The following is a 24,229-nucleotide window of genomic DNA, read 5'->3' as shown; positions in this document are numbered from 1 at the left end:
CCAACAAAGAGATCTTCCATTTCATTTTCAAATATATAAATTGATACTGATTGAACTGATGTGTCATATTAACACATTTTGGATGTGAAATGTGTTTTTTATATGGGGCTGAGCAATCTGCAATCTGTTATTTTCTGATATTTGAAAAGTAATTCGGACTAGGAATTGTAGATTTTAAAAATCTAATTGTTACACGTTAAAGTATAAAGTTCATGTGTAATGTATATGTAAGGGTAAAAAAGCAATTGTTTAAATCTGTGTTTACTTTAACTCCACTGATCAAATGCTAAAACGGCTTGCCACAGAAGTAGAGAAAAGCTGCATATTTACTTTCTGGCCATCATCTTCTGGTACTCCAGGCGGATGAGGTACCCGCGGCACAGAGCCTGGGTGGAGGTCACCACCTGCGCCAGCCTCTCATCCCTCATTTCCTCCAGAGCGCCCAGCAGACCAGCTTTGAAAAACACCTGAAATGAAAGGTAAATATTAATCTGCCAAAGCTTATTTAGTCTCTATGATTGAAAAAGTAATGAATGCAAACCTTAGAGTGTCCAAACTTGTACTGAGTGTGGTCCACGTCAATGGAGCCCAGCAGTTTCTCTGCAGCTTTTTTGTTATCATGAACTGTTTCTCTGGAACAGCGCTGGCGTTCAGGATCCTGTATCTGTACCAGGAATAATCAGAACTCTGAGTATTAGACAGAAAGTCTAAAACTATCAGAGGCTAGAATGTTTAGTTTTTTTTTTTTTAAGTAAAAATATTGCAGGCAAGTCAACAACTTACACATCTGTTCCATCTTGTTAACAACATACTTTGTTTTATTACAGGCTTTTATGAGAATCACTACCTTAATTCTCCAAATTCTTACTTGTAAAAATCATTGTCCCATGTTGTTTATTTTTATTTTGTTCATATTTACTGGTGGCTATTGCTATAAATATGTAAATAGCTTGTATGCACCATAAAAGTGTATTTAAAAACTTGGCTGACCTTCAGTCATTCTAGGCCAGATATTACTAAAGGGTGGCATGAAGAATGTGAAAACTGCTGATTTAAATCCAAAGCTTCAATTACCTCTGCTTAAAATCCCCATAGAGGATTCTGCTTGGAAATCCTTTCCTGCAGATCCGGATTCCCTCCAAGACGCCGTTGCAGCGGAGTTGGTGTACAGATGTAGCGATTCATTTCAGACAGTTTGAAACGCGAGGGCCGTCATTGGTACGGTATCTGCCCTCGCTCAAGGGAAAACCTCCAGCTTGACTTGAGACCGCCCCCGTGATAGATAAATGTAATTATAATGAAGCCAGCTGCAATGGATCATTGATCCACCAGGGGGTGCAGTGGGGTTCCACACTGGAGCTCATGTGAAATAAAGTCAGATACAGTACGCTGGATGTACAGCGGAACTTTGTTAAGATCCATATGTCACGAATATCATATTCTGTGCTAAATAAGAGACATGTAATCATTTACAGAACATCACCATGTTGTTATTTAACAAAATAATTTTGTTATTCGAAAAAAACGAACGGGAGGAAATGCAGCCCGGCTCTCGATTTTTAATCCTAATTTAATCATCATCTTCACCACGACCATTTATGTTTATGTTCGCCGAATTGACATGAAATCACTGACACATATGAATATACTGTATTCAACTTCATTAAAACGTTATTAACGTGCCTAAACTCAGTAATTCACCAAAAATATGTATGTGTGTTATTTTCCCCATAAGGAACAAGTCGCTGCAAATTATCCCGCTTATTACATGGCCACATTCTCAACAAAGTAACGACATGACTCCCAATATTAATTGAAATGCTTTTATGGATTTAGAAATTGTTTTTAATTGATTTAAAAAATAGTTGTATTGATTTAAATTGACATGCATCCGCTAAGACAAATAGTCCGTTGTTACCGTTTTTTAAACAGTCTGAATGAAACGGCAGCTCTCAGCTGTGTATTTACACAACTAATGGCCCATCAACCACAGCTCTCTCCCCCCCTCCCCCCCCTGATCTTTCGTCTCCAGCAGCTAAATTAACAGTAGGTTACTCTGAGTGACCATAGACTGTATGTGACAAGCTTACAGTTAGTGACGTAACAGCACCATAAAAGCTGTTGGGTTGAAAGCAATACGGAAGGTAAAAATAACTAGAATAATTGTGATTTATTTATTGTGGCTTTTATGTTTTTAGGTATAAATGTTATGTAATTCAGGCTTATAGTTCACCCTTCTCTAAAAGCCTTCAACAAGGACAATATTCATTGTAATTTAATAAATCCTTCCAACACACATTGTAAAAAATAGCCTACTGTAAGTTAAGAAATCATTTCAATATGTACATCTTCTGATGTAACAACAATAACATTATAAATAGTAACATAGCTGAACATGGTATTGCACATTTAGCTTTGAGTGTTACTGACCTGAGATGTTTTTATTACATGAATTAAGGTGACTGAGGCTTTTTAACATATAGGGATGCAAACTCATCAGGTATGAAAAAGGTGACAAGGATCCGAGCCCCCGGCTCCCCCACCCCACGGAATGACAGAGGATTTTAGCAGTCAGAACAACTAAAGCAGCAGTGTTAATAATAACAGAAACGCCAAAGAGTCACATCTAATAGAAATATATAAAAGCATTTATTTTAAATTGTGGAGCAGTCAGTTTATAATTTTGGCAGCACTGTTGAGCATTTTGAAAATGTATTTTTGTGCCTCTGTGCAAGGCTTAAGTCTTTTTATCTTTATAGCCACATGGTGTAAAGCAGGGGTTGCCAACACGTCGATCGCGAGCTACCAGTAGCTCGCGGAGGTTTTCCGAGTAGCTCACCAGAGGGCGCTAAAGTGCAGTTGACATGTTGAGACATATTTATTTATGTAGTATATTTTGAGAGTAAGAAAGATAGAGAAAAAGAGATGTAAGATGCAGTCATGACAACTGAGGAAGGTCCGTCAAAGAAGAAATCTAAAATATACTACTTTCATGACGAGTGGGAACATGAATTTTTATTTACGAGCATCAAAGACAAGTGTGTGTGTTTAATTTGTGGCTCGAGTGTTGCGGTGGCGAAGAAGGGAAATGTCGAGCGGCACTTCACAAAACTTCACGAAAACTTTTCAAAGGAGTATCCCGCCGGCAGTTGCCTTCGCGTTGAGAAGGTACAACAATTAAAAGCTACGCTACAAAGGCAGCAGTCATTGTTCACGAAGCCTGCCAAGAAAGCTAGCCTAGCTACAGAAGCATCGTTCCGAGTCGCTCAGTATTTGGCAAAGAACAAAAAAGCGTTCACTGATGGCGGTGTTCTTAAGGGAGCGATGTCTGTTATGGCAGAGACTTTGTTCAGAGACCACAAGAGCAAGTCGGAGATAATGTCTGCCATTGACGATGTGCAACTGGGAAACAACACTGTGGCGAGGAGAGTGTCGGCGCTGTCAGTGGATGCCATGGGACAGTTGGAGCGGGACATGGTCAGGTGCAAGTGGTTCTCCATACAGTGCGACGAGTCGGTGGATGCGAGCGACACAGCTCAGCTGTCTGTGTTCATCCGGATGGTGTTTGAGGATTTTACGGCGAAAGAGGAATTTCTGACACTGCTTCCACTCAAAACAACAACAAGAGGTGTGGACGTGTATAATTCTATTAAGAATTATTTCATAAATAAAGGCGTGCAAATAGAGAAGCTTGTATCCATAACAACTGATGGAGCCCCGGCTATGAGAGGTCGCCACAACGGTTTTATCGCAAATTGTAAGTCAGATCCATATTTCCCACGTTTCCTGAGTTACCATTGCATCATTAACCAAGAAGCACTTTGTGCCAAAGTTATGGACTTCAATCACGTCATGAAACCTGTGATACAAATAATAAACTCTATCCGAGCGAAGGCAAAGCAACACAGGAGCTTCAAAGTTTTTCTTGAGGAACTGTCAGCTGAATATGGAGATCTCCTTCTCCATGCTGAGGTGAGGTGGTTGAGTAGAGGGAAAATCCTACAGCGCTTCCTCTCCTTGCTGAATGAGGTAAAGCTCTTCATGGAAGAGAGGGGGGAGGACACCTCCATCTTATCTGATGCTGGTTGGGTACTTGACCTGGCCTTTTTAACTGATCTGACAGGAAAATTAAACCAGCTTAACCTCCAGCTACAAGGCAATGGCAAAACAGTATGTGACATGATTAGTGCTGTAAAGGCCTTTAAAGCAAATCTGTGTCTATATCTCCAGCAAGTAAAGGGAAATAAATTGCATCATTTCCCCTCTGTTCAAAAAGTACTGCAGGAGAATAAAGCTGCTGCTGGCTTTCTTGACTTATCAAAGTACTGTGACTGCTTAACTAAGCTTGGGCAGGAATTTGAGGACAGGTTTCTTGACTTTAAACAGCTTGAGCCCTGTGCAAGTTTCCTTGCTAACCCATTCAACATCGTGGATGTTACTGATATGTCTGAGCAACTGGCCAGCCTTTTCAGTCTCAGTGCTTCAGAGTTGGAGCTGGAGATAATCAATCTCCAGAATGACATTCAGCTGAAAGCACATCAGATGGACAAAGATTTCTGGAAGCTATTGGACCCAGAGAAATTCAAAAACATTCAAACTGCTGCACTGAAACTGTCCTGCTTATTTGGGTCAACATATCGCTGTGAATCAGCATTCTCTGATATGAACTTTATCAAATCCAAATTCAGGACAAGACTTACTGATGAACACCTCAATGACTCAATCAGAGTGAATTTGTCAGGATACACACCCCAGTACAGTGCTCTGGTGGATGCTATGCAGTGCCAGGTGTCACATTAGCTGAGTCAGGAGAAAGACAACAATGCAGTGACAGACTGAATGTTTGAAGACATATGTTTGCTTGATGCAAGTTGAGAAAAGCACAAGCCATATTCCCCTTTTACATGTGAAACAAATTTGTGAAATGCTTGAAATAATTTAAATTATAGAGCTAGAAATGTTATTATTACAATTAGGAACTTTGCACTCTTATCTGTAAAACTGTTTACTGTAGTTATTGATGTTAAAGCAGAACTCAGTATTGCATGGTGATTATTTGTCTTTTTTTCTCTTCATGAGAAAGTCAAGTTTATTCATGTTAATGTTAATGTTTCTGCTCTTGAGTCACGAATGTGATATGTGCACTGAAATCTATATAAAATAACATGAGTAGCTCTTGGCCACTTTCTTTTTTCAAAAGTAGCTCCCGGTTAGAAAAAGGTTGGAGACCCCTGGTGTAAAGTAACTAAGTTCATAAACTCAACAAGTACTATACTTGGGCACAATTTTGAGATACTTGTACTTTATTTAAGTATTTCAATGTTTTGCTACTTTGTTCTTCTACTCCACTACAGTTCAGAGGTACATGGTGTACTTTGACTCCACTACATGTATTTAATACCTTTAGTTACTTCACAGATCTGGATTAATTAAGTGAAATATAATCAAGTGTTAAATCAGACTTTAGTTCCACCTGGAGTAAATCCACAAGCTACCCTGCCTGCAGTATACAAAGTAATTCAAACTAGCTGCACCTTTACCAGCTTTGAGAACACTTTCATGATCAATCATTATAAAACATATCATATCTATTATTCTGAAATGGACCAATCTGCACAATGACTACTTTTACTGTCGCTACTTTAACTATATTTTGATGATAATACTTTTCTACTTTTACTTGAGGAACATTTTGAATGCAGGACTTTTACTGTAACAGAGTATTTGTTACGATGTGAGGTGCAGGTGAAAGAACGATACGTGGAGAGAGGGTTTTCTTGCAAAAAATAAACAGGCGTTTTATTCTAATTTCTTCCACAAAGCTTACTGTAGAGAGTTCCTCACCCCCAGTATGGGCTGTAAACACTTTGGGGCGAACCACCAGCTCTTCCTCATCTTCTTCACTTTCAGCTGCCACGGCTCCCTCAAGTGGCGATTCTTCTTCCATTGTCCCTCGTCTTTTTTCTTCCTCCATGTCTGGCAAGGCCGTGGCCCTTGCCTGACGACCTCTTCCACGTCCACCTCTCATTTAGTCACTCTGTCCTCAAAGACTCCTCACAGGCGTTTAAATATCCCACCACTGCCACCAATTGTTACGATGTGAGGTGCAGGTGAAAGAACGATACGTGGAGAGAGGGTTTTCTTGCAAAAAATAAACAGGCGTTTTATTCTTAGCCTTCCACATTATTCCACAGAAACACAAACTGCATGTCTGGTGCTGCATTCACCAGCAAGGAACAAACACAAAATGTCCCCTTCCCCTCTCTTCCCAACAACATTTATAGGAGACTGCCCGCCTTCCCACTCCAACCTGGCCAATCAGGTCATGGTTCTGAAAGCGATGTGAAGGGTTAAATACAAACTTAAACACTGTTGTCTACATTTAATAAAACCCTAACGGCTTAAGTAAATTCATTATTGCATCAACATACATATTATACCTTCAAAAACAACAAGGTCTGCTTAAAACGGATAGTTTTTAACCTAATTGACACTCATAAAATCACACATTTCCTGACCAATCGCGTCCAAGACTCCGCCTACTCATACGCCACATATAACGAGTACTTTGGAGGCGTGCTCCCCCTTTGAGCACTGGGACAAGATGGCCTCCAGGTCTGAACAAAGGAAATGGTGATTACTTGGTGCTTGTGTATTTTACAGACTGACAAAATAATTTAGATGCATTTTATTAGTTTGTCTATGTAAACTGTTTTTATAACTTTAACTGAACTAAAGACAACTCTGAAAAAACATGTACTACCTTTCTTAACAAACAAATAGTTAAGACCAACATGTTAGTGAGGGAGTGTGTGTGCGCTTCCTCACATTTCACACCTCCTCCCCCTCTGGCTTGCACAGGTCAGGCAAACGAGAAAGATAGTCAGCTATAAGATTGTTCTTACCGGGACAATACTGTATGGTGAACTGGTATGGCTGGAGGGCTAGGCACCAACGTAGAATCCTTGCATTCTGATGCTGTTTAGATTGCATCCACTTCAAAGGTCTGTGGTCTGTCTGCAACACAAACTCTCTTCCAAGAAGGTAATACTTCAATGCAGGGCCGGCCCAACCCATTAAGCGACATAAGCGGCCGCTTAGGGCCCCGCAGCCACTGAGGGGCCCCCTAGCAAAAAAAAAAATTTTTTTTTAATTTAATTTTTTTTTTTATCTCAGTACACCGTTGCTCTACTCTAAAGTCGCATCTAAAACGCGATCTGATCTAGCTGTGTATATTTTGTTATTTTTGATTGTTATATTCAATCCAGTGTTCGAAATGGGGGGGAGCCAAGGGGGAGCTTGGCTCCCCCGAAGAGGGAGGGAGCTCCCCTGAAGGCCGACTTTGAGATAAATAGGGGGAGCTGCATATTTGTGTCACACAGATTAGAAATGTTGAGTTTCTGTAAATAAAAGTTCTTGAAATAAATAATAGTCATTGTTCATTACAGTTTCTGAATATTTGTTTTATATTTGTGAATATTTCTGGGTGTTGCCATCTGTACGTGGCGGCGCTGCATTCTTTACGTTACTTACGTTGCTATGGTTACGGCGGCGATGCCGGCGGCGTATTTGAAATGTTCATAAAAAAATATGGCGAAACGAAATCAGCCAAGCCTCGCAGCTTTTGGATTCACAAGCAAAGAAGCGAAGGATTCTAAAAATGACAACGTGAACGGAACAACTTTTAGCTAGCCGGCTGTAAGCGGCGTTAGGGTCGCGTTTGACAGCTCCACACCGAGGGAGAGGCTTGCCGATGCGGAGCCTGAAGAGGCTTCAACAACGGCCACAGCCGCCGGCGCCACCTGCACTAGCAAACCTGACGATGCCCATGACCTGCCTTTTAACTGGACACAGAAAAGATGGAGTGAGTGGAATGAAAGCTATCCATGGCTTTTCATTCCACTCACTCCATCTTTTCTGATGAATGTGGATATGAGATTTGCAAAGAGGCAAAAAGTATATTGATCTCTCTGCCGCTCGCTGAAAAATCCACCGGAGTGCACCTTTCACAAGAAAGGATTCAGGGAAAAGTCAGCAGTGATTAAAAGAATAACCTGCGGAAAAAGATTTATAATCACCATAAGGGCCAGGCAAACGAAAAAGCGATCGAGATTTCGGAGAGGAGAAAAAAAGATGTCCTACCAAACAAGCTATTGGCGATCAATGTTGACCTAATGCAGGAAACATATAGATCTTTCAGGTCTGCCTATATGATTAGCAATAAAATAAATAAATAGGGCTCCCCCGAAAGCAAATGGGTAATTCGAACACTGATTCAATCTCATTAGCTACAGGCATTTGAAGCTTGTAAAGGGAGGATGACAGCTCTCACTCGCCACTCTGCTGTTCCGCAGCGCCGCTTCCCCTCCCTCCGCTGAAATGATGAATGTAAGGTGTATAGTAATCATAGATAACACGGCAGGGTCCGTTACAGTTTGTTTTCATCTGATTTCAAATAAACAAAGTATTGGCTTTCAGAATATTAAACTTGTTTCAGCAAATTCAGATGATAAATACAACTTTGAAGCTTGTAACGGCATAATTAAAAGCGGAGAACGGAGTAACTTGACGTCACAGCAGGCATAACAACAGCCGGTGTTTCTCGAGTGTTTTCCCACAATACACACAAATGCAAAAATACACACACACACACACACACACACACACACACACACACACACACACACACACACACACACACACACACACACACACACACACACACACTCGCGGGCTTCCCCCAGACCAGTAATCCAAACGAAAATATCTTCCCTCCGTACTATTTTGATAATTTGCTCCGCTAATCAATCAGATCGATCCAGAGAAGAGGAAACTTTGAAGGCCTTTTTCTCAAAATGATGACTCTGTAACAGTCATTATATAATGTGACATATTTTGCTTAATATTTGGAGTACAAAAACAATCGTCGTGGCGTAGGTGTTACTCTCATCTATCTCAGATAGAAGATATGATTGGAGACGACCAGCCAATCAGAATTGACCTTCTCGAGTTCTCCGATTGGTTGGTTTTGTGGCACATTTGTAACGCTGTGACAACTTGAGCGAGCAGGCAGGCAAAGCTGAGCGCTCAACTGTGGTGCCTTCAGTTTGCATGATGTCTGGCAAAAAAAGGACATACGCCTCTGGTGATCAAAAACGAAAAAATAGAAAACTTAATGAAGAAAAAAGGCAAGACAATAAAGGTATGTAACTTCATATTATGGCTCTGTCTCCTGTCCTGTGTCCCACTAACAATAGTTGGATAACTTGGATTTGGGAGTATTCTAACTTACTTACTACTACTACTTACTTTCTAGCTAACGTTACAGCTAGCTAACTAGCCAAGTTATCATTATTATCTCAGCCTTTCTGTAGAATAATGCGATGCTATTAACGTTACTGATTAATTTACTTTAGAAAAGTTTAGCTCAGGCAGCAAGTCACACTCGTAGCTAATGTTAGCTAGGTATATGTGCTTGTTTCATATTTTGACCAAGTAAACCAATTTCCCCTGGGATTAATAAAGTACTATCTATCTATCTATCTATCTATCTATCTATCTATCTATCTATCTATCTATCTATCTATCGAACTATCCAAACATCATTGTGTGGGTTCTAAGTTCATGTAAATGCAAGTATTCATTGGCTGAATATTGAATTAGCTATATAAAGCTAGTATGTTCCATTTGATGTTCCATTTCAAGTCTGTTTCCATAAAGCTTAACTCTGTAACATACTCTCCTCAGGAGCACTTCTGAAGTACTTTGGAAGCCCACAGCAGGTGCCAGCACACACCACAACGTCCACTGAGGACACTGTTGGTGAGTTCAAATGGGCCCAAAGTGAGAGCTTTCTGAATTTGGAATATTAAGTCATTACATTACGAATCATATATTTCTTTATTCCATAGCAGGTCAATCAACCTCCACCGCTGCTGTTGGTGAATGTGAAACCACAAGGTCAGCTGTTGGCACCAGTGACTCCGATGTCATCCAAGAAACCGCCTCAGACAATGCTGGTAAATGATGTGTTAAGTGTATAGATTAAGCCCATAGAGCTAGCTACAATTGCCATTTGTCGAAGTTCTATTGAGCAAGCTCGCTGTTCATTGCTTATAATAAATATCTGTCATGCATGGGGCAGGAGTTTGATGATACCTGTTTTTAAGGACTGATTCTGGATCAGCACTTTGGAGCTATCTCAAAAGCAGTGGTGAAAAGACAGCTGATCTAGAGACAGTCCTATAGTCATATATTAAACAATGATATACTTCTTTATTCCATAGCAGTTCCATTAACTTCCATCACTGAAGAAACCACCTCTGACAATGATGGTAAGTTTAGGCCTACATCAAAGAGACCTTAACTTTGTTTGTCAAGAAAAGCAAAGCACTATATGTCCAATCAATCATGGTATTATTATTATTATTATTATTATTATGAATATTGTTATTACTATTGTGTTCAATCATTCAACTGTGTTGTTCATTGCCAGGAACATCAACTTGTAAACATGTCAAGTAACAAAAACTTATTTTTTAAAATTAATTTCCCTATAGGTATTTCTGTACCCATTGAAGTTGAGAGCAGTACCATTACGCCTACTACACCTACCTCTGTAACTTCTACTCCTTTTCTCTCTGGTTCACCAATGGATCCAACTGGGTGGCCATCAGTACTTAACGATCACGTACGTACAGATCTGGTGATTAGGGGGCCAGTACAGGTGGACAGAGATTTTGTATTCCCGAAAACACCAAACAACAGAAGCTTTCATTATCATTACATGTTTAGAACACTTGTAAATGGTGAGAAAGTTAAGCGAAGCTGGTTAATATACTCCAAGAACAATGATTCAGTCTACTGCTTTTGCTGCAAGTTGTTTTCCAAGAAATCATTAAAGCTCATAACAGAGGGACAACAGGACTGGGTGAATATTGGCGCATTACTGAAGCTACACGACAACAGCCCAGATCATGTGAAAAGTGTGTTGACTTGGAAGGAACTAGAGCTCCGTCTTAGAAAAGGGAAGACAATAGACAAAACAGAGTTGTACCTCCTGGAGGCAGAGAAGAAGAGGTGGCGAGAGGTGCTCATTCGGTTGGTTTCCATCATCCAATCTCTAGCAGAGAGGAACCTGGGACTTAGAGGGACTGTTGACACCCTGCAGTACCACAACAACGGGAATTTCCTCAAAGAAGTTGAGCTAATTGCCAAGTTTGACCCTGTTCTGAAAGAACACATCAGACACATTGACAGTGGAGGAAATTGCACTACATACTTGGGTAAAACAATCCAAAATGAACTCATGTCCTGTATCAGTGACACAATACTTGCAGCAATGGTGGCTGAAATCAAAGAGTCCAAGTATTTTGCCATCATTTTGGATTGCACCCCAGACGTCAGCCACCAGGAGCAGATGACTGTTGTGATTCGAACAGTGAGTGTGAAGAAAAGGACTGAGATCAGGGAGCACTTTCTGGGGTTCATCATAGCCCCTGCATCCACAGGGCTTGGTTTGTCTACACTCATTTTGAACAGGCTGGAGGAGCTGAAGATCCCCTTTGAGGACTGCAGAGGACAATCCTATGACAATGGTGCAAACATGAAGGGCAGAAATAAAGGGGTGCAGGCCAGGCTGTTGGAGAAGAATCCTCGAGCTCTGTATGTTCCTTGTGCAGCCCACACACTGAATTTGATGGTGGCGGATTCAGCCAAAGGATCAATAGATGCTACTTGCTTCTTTGGTAATGTTCAGAAGCTGTACACCTTGTTTTCAGGTTCTCCCCAGAGGTGGACCATCCTGAAAAAACATGTGGACATCACTCTCAAGTCCTGGAGTGAGAGGCGGTGGGAGAGCAGAGTGAATAGCATCGAGCCGTTGCGCTACCAAACGGATAAGGTCAGGGAGGCTTTGCTAGAGGTGAGGGAAAACGCAAATGATCTCATGGTCAGAATTGAGGCCCAATCCCTGGCAGAAGAAATTGGATCATTTAGATTCCAAATCTGCACTGTTGTCTGGTATGATATTCTGTCAAAGATCAATACAGTTAGCAAGCTCCTTCAGTCTGTCAACATGCAGCTGGATGTTGCGGTCAGTCTCTTAGACAAAACCAAAGCATCGCTGGTAACCTACAGGGCCACTGGGTTCACAGATGCTCAGGCCACAGCAAAAGAGCTCTGTGGAAATATGAATGTTGAGGCAGTGCTGAAAGAAAAGAGGCTGCGGAGCAAAAAGAGGCATTTTGCCTACGAGGCAGCTGACGAGGCAGTGGCTGATGCCATGACGAGACTGGAAACAGGATTATTTAATGTTGTGGTGGACTGTGGCATCCAGTCTTTGGAGGACAGATTCAAGTCCCTGGGGGAAGTAAGAGACAAGTTTGGAGTGCTTCACAACTTCCATAATCTGGATGATGAGTCACTTACAGACCAATGTGCCCTGCTGGGAAAAAGATTGACCTGTGGCGAAGAGGCAGACGTTGACTGGAGAGAGCTAGCCATGGAGATGCAAAGCCTTCCAGAGCTTCCCAAAGAAGATATGACCACATTGGAGATGCTCACCTTCTTAAATGAAAACGAGCTGTGTGAGATCTATCCAAATCTTTGGATAGCGCTGAGAATAGCCTGTACCCTTCCAGTGACAGTGGCGTCCGCAGAGAGATGCTTCTCGAAGCTCAAACTGATAAAAACATACTTGAGGTCCTCCATGGCCCAGGATCGCCTGAGTGGAATGGCAATAATCAGCATAAACCACCAGATTGGCAGCCAGATCTCCTATGATCAGGTCATCAATGACTTTGCCTCCAGGAAAGCAAGAAGAGAACAATTCTGACTGTACGTACGAGAGGAACATTTGTATTTGCATTTGTTTTTTTACATTTCATTTCATTGTTAAGCAGTTTGTTTTGCACATATTATTTAATCCTTTAAAGGTATTTTTGGATCTATTTATATATTCTATTTAGTGTTGAGTGTTTTTTATTAAAAATATCTATCTTTGAACAGTGATGGTCACTTTGTCAGTCTTTTTATTCTGTACTGTCAGTTCATCAGTGCTATCTGATATGACTACTTTATTCAAGTTTATGTTCATTTGTCAGAGTACTTTTGATCCCCTAAAATGGGGGATCAAATGTAATATTGGACAAATTAACATACACTTCAACAAAGTAGTCATATTTAATACTTGGTCACAGTATGCACTTTAACCTCATAGTCCTTGTTTCATTTCAAATCTAATGTGCTGGAGTACAGACTCAGAGCCACAACAACAAAACATATGTCACTGAGGACTGAGGAGTTTCTATATTTCTGTTCACTGAGTTTATATAGTCATTAGTTATAGCCTAGGTAGTTATTTGTAGTCAATTTAAAGACTGTGCTGCTCTTCTCAGGTCCCACTTTAGTGTTTACATGCTTATTTGTACACTATGTGTGCTCATACTAACATCATAAGACAAAAGTTGGTTCCGTGTTGTGTGTAGTGAGAACGCGCTAGAGTGAGGGGGGCCCCCAAACAAAATCTTGCTTAGGGCCCCCAAAAGTCTAGGGCCGGCCCTGCTTCAATGAATCTATTGCCCACTTTATAGCCAGTCCCTCTTTTTCCACCGTAGAGTACTTTTTTTCCCGGTCAAACAGTTTCTTACTCAAGAACACTATAGGCTTCTCTTCGCCAGGCTCTCCTTGGGCTAGCACTGCTCCTAGTCCAACACCAGAGGCATCAACTTGCACAAGAAATTGTTTTGTGAAGTCTTCCTCACAGTATTCCTACACTCTGGGACTATTACTTTTACTCAAGTACAAGATCTGAGTACTTCTACTTTTACTCAAGTACAAGACCTGAGTACTTCTACTTTTACTCTAGTACAAGATCTTTGTGCTTCTACTTTTACTCAAGTACAATATATATATATACTTATACCACCTCTGTTTATAGCCTATGAAAAAAACTATTAGAAATAGAAGGCTAAAGCTAACGTTAGCAGATAGTGACAATGTATGCTAGCTAGCTAGCTCAACGATTCCTTAAATAATATTGCCACAGAAAAAAAATTCAGTTCACATCACGCTCTGCCGCTCCGACAGGGAGCTCTGCTCTGAACACCTGAACAGCCCGTTCTAACAGCTGTTCACCAGCGGTCCAGTCTGTGCCACAGTGACTCCGGACGCACAGTTAATATTAACGAACGCACCCGTAGGTAATGTAGCTGCTGAAGCTAGACCATCATTTCGGAGCAGCAGAGCCTTATTATACATCCATGAGCAGAGCCGACAGGCAGGAAGATTCGAGCACACAGCTCGTACTTCATTATAATATATAAAAAAAGAACACCATGCGTGTCATGATGGCACATAACAGCTCACGGCCGCAGATTACTCCGGGTCCCAGCCCCCCCCATACCCCAAAAATATTTGTATTGCAGATCTACATGAATCACACAAACGACTTATTTTGGATTCAAAACGGCGAATTTCGCCGAAAGGTGACAAGTTTGCATCACTGAACATAAACAGAGCACAACTGAAACATAACATCTGAAACGATGTAACAACATAATACACTTGTGGGGATGTTTGGGATGTGAGGAGTGAGGGACACGGCTTAGAACGGGCGTGTCGCCTGGCAGGACAGGAGAGTGTGTGCACCAGTCTGCCTTGATCTATGAATTCATGTCCGTGACACTCACTGCTGCACACAGCTGTTTTATAGAAGGAAATTCCTTCACTTCATGAAAGTGTTTTAACCACACACACCTCTACACACACATGACGGGTGTTATTTTCCCAATAAGGAACAAGTCGCTGCAAATTATCCCGCTTATTACACGGCCACATTCTCAACAAAGTAACGACATGACTCCCAATATTAATTGAAATGCTTTTATGGATTTAGAAAATGTTTTTATTGATTTAAAAAATAGTTGTATGTATTGATTTAAAAAATAGTTGTATTGATTTAAATTGACATGCATCCGTTAAGAAAAATAGTCCGTTGTTACAGTTTTTTAAACAGTCTGAATGAAACGGCAGCTCTCAGCTGTTTATTTACACAACTAATGGCCCATCAACCACAGCTCTCTCCCCCCCTCCCCCCTTGATCTTTCTTCTCCAGCAGCTAAATTAACGGTAAGTTACTCTGAGTGACAAGCTTACAGTTAGATACAACACTGTCATTGCAAGTGACCCTCAGTTAGTTGAATTTTATGTTCAACTGCTAAATTCGTTACTGATAAAAAAGGGCTTCTACTGTACCTAATTACCTTAACACTAGAACCGCCAGAGGTTTTTGTATAGGCCTACCTAAACCCGTCAAATCCCGCTATTAGAATGCAATTTTTAACAACATAGGGTGCTACATAACACACTTTCAGGAAAAGTCACGGACTGGGAGACTTTAATATTTTATTGAAAAAAAGTTACATTGCACACACACATCACACAAATTGACCCGATTGGCGGTTCTAGTGTTAAATAAACTCACTAATGAATGAAACCAGTTCAATACTTATTATTCTTATTCTTATCATTCTTTATGAGCGCAGAAATAGTCTTAAAATCAGATCTGTTTTTTAAATGAAATCTGACGGCAGGCAGTTAAATCTGATCACCTATGATAAATGCGCCGCATCTAATCGCTGGCCATTCAGCCACAGACACTGTTCGAAATGGGGGGGAGCTAGGGGGAGCTTGGTTCCCCCGAAGAGGGAGGGAGCTCCCTTGACGGCTGACTTTGAAATAAATAGGGGGAGCCCAAAACAATCGTGCATATTTGTGTCACACAGATTAGAAATGTTGAGTTTCTGTAAATAACAGTTCTTGAAATAAATAATAGTTATTGTTCATTACAGTTTCTGAATATTTGTTTTATATTTGTGAATATGTCTGGGTGTTGCCATCTGTACGTGGCGGCGCTGCATTCTTACTTACGTTGCTATGGTTATGGCGGTGATGCCGGCGCGGTATTTTGAAATGTTCATATTGATATAATAATTGATATACATTCTAAACTAAAATGTTCAATCAATAAAGTAACATCTTATCTTATCTTAATAATATCTTCATATTAATAATAATAATAAATCATACAGTATGTGTCCGAAAGGGAGCAGGAGGAAGCAAACACAAAAATATACTGCATATTAAAGCAAACGATTGTAGTATTGAATTACAAGATTAGATATACTTTAGTTGATCTAAAATATTGATGTGTTCAAATGCTCTTCAAAACACAACTGAAAGTCCATGAAGCTTGTCTTTCTGTATTTGTGAATGAAGCGCCATCTCCTGGTTAAAACCTGAAATTGAAAATCTGGCAACGCCCTCTTGGAAAATAGTGGGAGGGCTTAACATTCCTCTATTCTGGTCTTTGGCAGGCCGTAGGCAGGAAGCTGTAAGCTGGAGTCCGAAATTCAGTGCTACATCTGTATAACCAGCTGGTTTTCCATATCACCTACGTTGAATAAAATAATTTGTTTTCTTCCAAAAATTGTATATTATATACAGTATACAGCGTATGTTATAATGAGCAAATCTAACATAGGCTACCTGGTGTTTTGGTCTCATTTGGTATCAAACAGCGCACAAAGTGAGGATGAGTGGTTCTCAGATTCGTCATGAGCTTCCCAAGATTCTCCTGGAATAAATTAAAAAGGTAAAAAAAATTCCCCACTTTACTGTTTTAAGTTCATATACAAATATGTAAATAATACAAATGCAATATAACGTTTATTAGTTGATGTACAGTAGAATTCATGCACCATTCCGTTTTTTCAAGACTAATAAATAATGCACAATACAAGAACAGAGGGAAACCCTACCTCTAAAACCAAACATTATGTTGTAGTAAGAATTTTTAAATAGCATTAATCTCTTTTTGTTATCTTCATTAAATAATTGATGTACATGTTAGCTAAACATGTTGGCATCACATGCTAAACATCACACATTTTGTTTTGGTTGGCATGATGATGATGTTGTTAGCATTTGGCTCAAATTATAACCTCAACTAGCTGCTGCTGTGTTACAAAGGAAGTTGGCAAGTGTTAAGAAACAAAAAACGTTTAGAACTTAGGCATCTTACCCTGAAGAGCGCTGACACAGTTTGGTAAGATGCTCCTTTCTTCTTGGATCCTTTTTTGGTTCCTGCTGCAGCGGCTTCTGCATGAATTACGCATTTAAAACTAAAACACATTAACAACAGCCTCTCACTTTTATGGATACATTGTTGAATATTTCTCCATTTGCTCAGGAACAGAAATCCTAACCCCACTTGTGCTGCTTGATATACTTATATACTTTATATTCCTGCATATCCTCAATTTTGCATACAGAAACAGGGGTGTAGCTAATACTGTATACAATTACTCAAGTAAAATTGTGAGATACTGGTACTTTGCTTGAGTATTTTCTTTTGAATCAACTTTCTACTTCTTCAAGAGGTAAGAGACTGTATTTTTCACTTTACTATATTCTTCTAACAGCTTATGTTATGTCACAATTTGAGATGTCTTGCATACAAAAAGTAAGAAAATATTAGAAAGCATGTTGAAACCTAAAATGTATCTTCACCTTATTTTTTAAGAAATAGATGTCATGGCTCCAGCTAAACAAATGTCAGTATGAGTTTTTGCCTTATAGAGTAAGTGCAATATGTTAAGACGATGATAAGTATGACATTTGGACTGATCAAACATTGTGACGGTCCCACTCACAAAGAATACATATTAATAGCAGGATAAATCTGCAGATTAGTTTGTAATGAAAATAATCTTAATGCGTTGAAAAAAAAACAATTAAACTTGATATCATAACATGATACTTCCACTACACTCTCCTGATAGCATACTTTCACTTGAATAATATTTCTTAATGCTATACTTGCAGGACTGAAAACATTCAGGAGAACCCTACAATGTGTAAACACCGGAACCAACCATCTGACCCGGAGAAGCTCGCGTAAAGCATGGCCAGTATTTTCACAGAGGACTTCTGGTAAAGCTGCACCACAGACTCGCTTAGAGGGTCTTTGTTCTTCTCCAGCCAGCCGCTGACGTTGTAGTCCACGTTTCCGGCTTAGTGCATGAGACTGAAGTGCGCCTCGGGCTTCCCTTTCCCTGTTTTGGGCTTCAGGAAGCAGCTGTTCTTCCCCAGGTGCTGGTCGTACAGTTTGTTCTTGAAAGAGGTTTCTGTTGATTTTGGGAACATGCACTCCTCCTCAAGGATGGAGAAGATCCCCATTGACTAGGAAACAAGCATTACGTCATTCAAGTACTGAAAGGTATGTACGAATTCAAGAGACTTGTTCTTTAATGGAGTTTTTCCATTGTATGCCAAGTTATACTACTTCACTAGCTTTTAAGTAAATGTTTAAATATAGAACTACTTCTTAAGTTCTTAATAAATGACATGGTGTACCGTACCTTTTCAATGAGCTCAATGAAGGCTGCCAAGTCCATACCAAAGTCAATGAACTCCCAGTCAATCCCTTCTTTCTTGTACTCCTCTTGCTCCAACACAAACATGTGGTGGTTGAAAAACTGTTGCAGCTTCTCGTTGGTGAAGTTGATGCAGAGTTGCTCCATGCTGTTGTACTAAAGAGAAACCGTGAAAAGATCAGGTTCAAAACGATCATTCAGTGCGGAGGAAAATGGAAATATATACAGAAGACTTTGAACACCAACATCAAAGATCTTGAATCCTGCTATGTCGAGAACACCAATGAAATGTTGTCTGGGTTGTTTTGTGTCCAGCTGCTTGTTGATTTGTATCACCATCCAAAAAAACATCTTCTCGTAGACAGACTTGGCCAAGGCACCGATAGAGTTGTACACCTGGAAAAAGAGGAAGTTAAAGAAGGAGCTGTTGCTTTGTCTTCATTCTTCAAAGGTAAGAAACGTTGTGTAAAGTAAAAGATTTGAATGTGGTTTGAATGCTGAGGCCATGCTCAGATTTGAGGGTGTTTACAGCACTTTCAAAAGATAATAACCACATTTGAATTTCAATGGTTTGCAGTGGTTTAACCTCTATCTACTAGAGATATGGGCTTCAACAGAACTTAAACAATCGTTAAGTAGATCAACAGAAACAACTGTGATTCTTTTCAGAAAATGCAGTTTTAAGCGTCTGAAATATGTATATTTCCTACTTTCCCTTATTTTGTAATACAAATAGAGTGAATAGGGGTTTGAAATTGTATATATTTCAATTAAATTACCATTTATCCAGTTGTATTCTCACTATGTCACTTGCACATGAATGTTCTCTGAAATGTTGCTATTTAGAACTCCTCTTTATGTAAAAGATCAGGGTTCTTCCACATATTTCCTCTTTATTGTTTATTATACCTTAAGTTTGATAAAATATGGTAATTAGCATACAGCCAAACAGATGGCTTTGGATGTTGTTTTGCAGTGGAGTCTTACATGTAAAGAGAGGAAGTCACTTTTATTAGAAATCGTACCTGCTGCACATTTTGTCCTTTGGTGACATACTCGTTTCCAACCTTCACTCTGGGATAACAGAGTGCCTTCAGCAGGTCTGCAGAGTTCAGCTCCATGAGATACGCTGCTTTATCAGCTTCTGCAATATAACATTTCAAAAAATATATATATTTTGTATTTTCTGATTCCTTAATGGGCATGTCAGTGTTAATTTGGATGGATGAGCCTCACCCTCGGTGCCATCTGGCTCCGCCTGCTCCTCACGCTGCTTCTGCTTGAACTTCATGTTCCCATAATGCATCACAGCGCCAGTCAGCTTGTAGATGGACATTTTGTCTTCACCCGCGAAACCTAGAATATCAATGGCTTGATGCATCGTAAGAAGAGTAAAAACAGATGGTAAAGTATCTGAAAAGACGGGATGAGCTTCTTAAGTTTTAATGGAGTCGACTCACATCTGTCGCCATTAACTCATCTGCATCATTTATGCTTTTAACACTGATTTCACCCTGACTGATGAAGGCAAAGTCGTAGGGGTTGGTGGTGATGAGAAGCAGATCTTACGGAAGAAATATAAAGCTTAAATATCTTACATTTGAAAGTCTGAGTAAGAACAAGAAGTAAAACAGTCAGATTACCAATCAGTTCAGGCTTCTTGTTGCAGGTCAGCTGGTCAAAAATATGATAACTCCTCTCAGCCGACAGCTGAAATGTCACTCTTGACTTCTCCAGCAAATCTTAAGGACAGAAAACTAAATGAATTGTATATTACAGGAACATCTATGTGACTGTTCTGCACAACATTTGCACACACTTACATGTTTCAATATCTGCAGATGCCAGTTTACCGCTTGTGCCAAAGTGAATCTGGATGATTTTACCCTGTTCGAAAAACATTAGCATCTCACTCAAATTAAAAACTTTATTTGCATGACCATATCAACAATTACCAAAGTACATTATACAAGGTAGTACAACAGTAAAACATAACATAACATCAATATGTAATGTAAATTCAGGAGAAAATATAACTCAGACTCTGACTCACAAAGCGAGAGGAGTTGTCGTTCCTCATGGTCTTGGCGTTCCCAAAAGCTTCCAGCAGATGGTTGGCCTGAATGATCTGATCCTCCAGGGTCCCCTGTCAGAAAGCAAACATGTAATTCTCACACCCACTTGCCTCCGAGAAACACAAACCGACTCTACTTCCTGCACAGCTTGTCAAATGTTGTCCTGAACTTACCGTCATTTTACCGGCTGCCTCCGTTTTCTTGTCTGCATACACCGCGATCGTCGCAAAATACTGAATGACGCGTTTGGTTTTGACAGTCTTGCCTGCAGCAGATTCTCCACTAAGACACAAAAAACATACCTTTAACTGTTTTTTGTGTGAATTGTACGGAATGCCCAAGAGGTAAATTACAAAAAATAAATTGTGTTTTTATTCAATTTAAAATATTACTGGTGCACTACAGCCTCTTGTGGCCAAAATTAATATTGCAACAACAAACAGTTTTTATTTTCTCTATCTCTCTTTAGGAACTAACAAGGAGTATCCTGGAGACAAAAACATTTTTGATTAGTCTTTTATTTGATTACTAAAATCACTTTGATCACTTATTTTAATGATTAGCCTCTCACAGCTTAACGTACAAAAGTGTGCAAATAGATAAGCAAAATCTCTGCTACACTTACGTGATGAGAATTGACTGATTTTCACGATCTGAGGACACAAAAGTGACACATGATGAAAGAAATGAATCAAATAATTTAGCTGAATTGTTGTTCTGGCTGCGAACATACCGAAGATGTGAGGGGGGACCTCCATCCTTTTCTTCCCTCTGTAGACTCGCACCACCTCCGGGTTGTAGACCGGCAGCCATTTGTAGGGATTCACAGTCACACAGAACAGCCCGGAGTAGGTCTACACGGAAAAGAAAAGATCTTGAAATAATAATATCTGAACTTGGAGTGGATTGCTATAACATTTTGCACCAACATTCATGTTCTCCAGATGATAAAACCTACTGATAGTTTGCATCCTCTGATATGTACCATGTTCCATAAACTAGATTCACATTACTTTTATAAATGGCCTGTCCTTCAGTTCTCAATCCATTAAATCAAAACATGAGCACTCAGCTGTGATGACAGTGACAGATGGCAGTTAATATGAATATCCAGCATGAACAGAATATATTCATGCATGTTAAAAAGATAAAAATCTTCCATGGGAAAATATTCTGTTTTCAAAGATTGATATCTTTTTTAAATCTACTGTATATTTTTGTATCAAAAAGTCAAATATGAATTTAATTTAATTTTGACTTGTTTCTGTTGCTGATCTGATCTGCAGTTGAATGGTTACTCAGTGTCATTTTAACCTTGGTGAGACAGTAAAAGCATTAATGTCTCATTACTGTCGTGTATTCTGCATTTCTGCCATTCCTGCACATGTATTTGATTTATTTTTACTTTTCCTCTGTTTGATTTTTTTAAGTGCAAATAAAACATACACAAATGTACTTAATATAAGTTCAACCTTTCAATTGTGCAACCCAAAGCGTGTCACAGAGCAGAAATAAACAGCACATAGAAAAGACACCAAAAATAGAATTTTGCAATAACAATTTTGACTTAACTGAATTAAAACAAAAAAACATGAAAAGGTTTTAAAATAATCGATAGTATACTTCTTAAATAAGTCAAAAATAAAGCACAAACTTCAGAACTGATTTCCATGTTGAATTGCAACAAGTGGATTTCACAATCTCACGTAAAGAAAATGTCTAACCGCACTGTAATTTCTAGGTTAAGTTTTTGTATCCAGACTGTTTCATTCATTGGCATCATATTTGCTGAGAGACTCACGTAGATCATCCAGGCTGTGTAGCCCTCCTTCAGGTTGAACAGCACCGCCGGCTCGTGGAGGTGCGTCATCATCACCATGTCCTCAATCTTATCGAACTTGGGCGGGTTCATGGGAAACACCTGGTCTTCCCTGACAGTTAAAGTCTGGAAAGCAAAACAGAGTATAATGCTTCACATTTTAAAGCTGAAAAATGTGGACACCATAAAATTGATTTTCACATTTTTCAGGAGCTATAAAAACATAATATTAACTTTTATTCTCTTATACAAATAGTACATGCAAAGAGCTCCAGGGCAGTCGAAAGCCACATTAATACAATTCTGCACGTTTTTACTGCAGATTTTACAGACACGCTGCAGCTGCATAAAATCCTTTCACATAACAATACATAAAGTCCTAAAGCACATCACACATAACAGGAAAAATCGTCTTCACGGTCTGTTTTCAGTATCTAATAAAAGGTTAAATCTGTCAGTCCACCCACTCTGTCATCCACAGTCTTGACAGTGACTTTGCCGTCTTCCTTGTCCTGGATCTCAGCCTTCACATACAGCTCTTTCTCATTGCTGACAAAGCACGCTGCCTTGCTGTCAAACGGCCGAGCCTGGGCCTCCGTCCTCTCCCTCTCAGACTTGCGGAGGAACTGGGCAGCAGGCCCAAAGATTGACATTTCCCCATCTGTACTCATGTTTGAAAATCCTCCTGAATCCAAGACCAAAAAGGCACCATGAAGCATCTTTTAAATTCTTTCATGCTCTGGATAATGCTTGAAATGTACTCACCCACTTATACAGGATTAGGAAGAATGAAGATTGAACTGCACACAAAATAAACACACAGTGTCAGAATTTCATAAAGTACGATAAACCTGCACAAAGGATTGTGGACTCACCTTGCTATGTGAAAGAACAAACACAAGCCGTTGCACGGTCTCTTTTTATATCTCCCTATTGTCCTTCGTGTGAAGCCTCCTTGCTTTACATGGGCATGCAGCGGCACATGAACCTGTTGCTCTTCATAGATGAAGATGGGTCATAGATACTAACAAGATGCAGGAAGGTTATATATAGATACAGTAACAACAGAATGTCACATTTGAGGAACACTAAATGCATGCCAACACAATTTTTAGAGTGCTTTGTAAAAGTTTGAGTGAACATGTCAAACAACAACCAATATTATCAAAACCTGAGATTAGAAAGAGTTCAATTAAGAACAAAATAACACCCTATGTGCCTACTTTGGAATTCAGATTTATATACATGTAAACAGCTTTAGATAATTGATATTTTATTATACCATACTGTTTATGTACACTCTTTATTTCGTATTATTTACTCATCCTTGTGTGAACTCTTACCAGTGCTATAATGTGTTTCATCCTTTTATTCGTGTTGCTGCTTAAACACCCACATTTCCCTACCGGAATCTTATCTTATCTTAAGAGAGAAAACAGAATAGTATACTGTAGGCTATACGAAGAAAAGGAAAACATACATTGGTCTTGATATAAAGCAAGAATACGTTTTTTTAAAAAAAGAATTGCAAATATGGAAGTCCAACAATGCAGATAATTGCACTAAATAAGAAAATGGTACCTAATATATAAATAATATTGAAACAAGCTCATATGTAAATAGGTGAAATAATCTCACCCATTTGACCAAAGTGTTTTTCACATTGTAATAGTAATAAATCCTGCTGTGTTTTCCTTTATACATTTCTTCGTTTCATAGCAGAGCTTTTTCTATTAGAGGAAATGTCAGTAAGGGAGATAGCTGCATGAGAAGAAATAAAATGTGTTTTGAGTCAGTTATTAACTACTTGGCCTTTCCAGTGAAGTCCTTCCCTTTTTCCTTGTGACATTTTTCATATTTTCTCGTAAATCACACTACTATGTAATATGACTTACTTC

At 39.5% G+C, this 24,229-nt stretch overlaps 1 protein-coding gene, 1 long non-coding RNA gene and 1 pseudogene across 5 annotated transcripts in view; 2 read left to right on the top strand and 1 right to left on the bottom strand.

The window, feature by feature from the left end:
- Positions 1-18,060, top strand: part of LOC307015506 (myosin heavy chain, fast skeletal muscle-like) — a 77,837-nt gene extending 59,777 nt beyond the window's left edge. Inside the window, exons 29-30 of one of the 3 annotated variants that reach the window (XM_079644159.1) lie at positions 360-479; positions 17,887-18,060. In XM_079644159.1, the coding sequence (XP_079500285.1) occupies positions 360-476 (117 nt within the window). In that variant the 3' untranslated portion in view covers positions 477-479; positions 17,887-18,060. Of the gene's footprint in view, positions 1-359; positions 480-1,095; positions 1,801-17,886 lie in introns of those variants that run through there. The other 2 variants (XM_079644161.1, XM_079644160.1) reach the window with 2 other exon arrangements.
- Positions 474-22,424, bottom strand: LOC307015510 (myosin-8-like; annotated as a pseudogene). Its single transcript, XR_013810546.1, has 16 exons — positions 22,314-22,424; positions 21,138-21,366; positions 20,686-20,794; positions 20,491-20,583; positions 20,261-20,324; positions 20,081-20,179; positions 19,894-20,001; positions 19,674-19,808; positions 19,463-19,581; positions 18,684-18,833; positions 18,423-18,593; positions 17,937-18,243; positions 17,084-17,148; positions 16,540-16,636; positions 1,075-1,183; positions 474-664 (listed from the first exon to the last, which is right to left on the bottom strand). The product of XR_013810546.1 is annotated as a myosin-8-like (transcript).
- LOC307015523 lies at positions 7,993-10,068 on the top strand. The gene is made up of 2 exons (XR_013801564.1): positions 7,993-9,822; positions 9,912-10,068. It is a non-coding gene; the product is annotated as an uncharacterized lncRNA (long non-coding RNA).
- Positions 22,425-24,229: the final 1,805 nt, after the last annotated feature.

This window comes from Notothenia rossii (assembly GCF_949606895.1).
Source record: "Notothenia rossii genome assembly, chromosome: 8".
In the NCBI taxonomy this organism is placed as follows: Eukaryota; Metazoa; Chordata; class Actinopteri; order Perciformes; family Nototheniidae; genus Notothenia; species Notothenia rossii.
The sequence above is the reverse complement of the archived record's forward strand: the minus strand, read 5'-3'. Positions and strand labels throughout refer to the sequence as shown.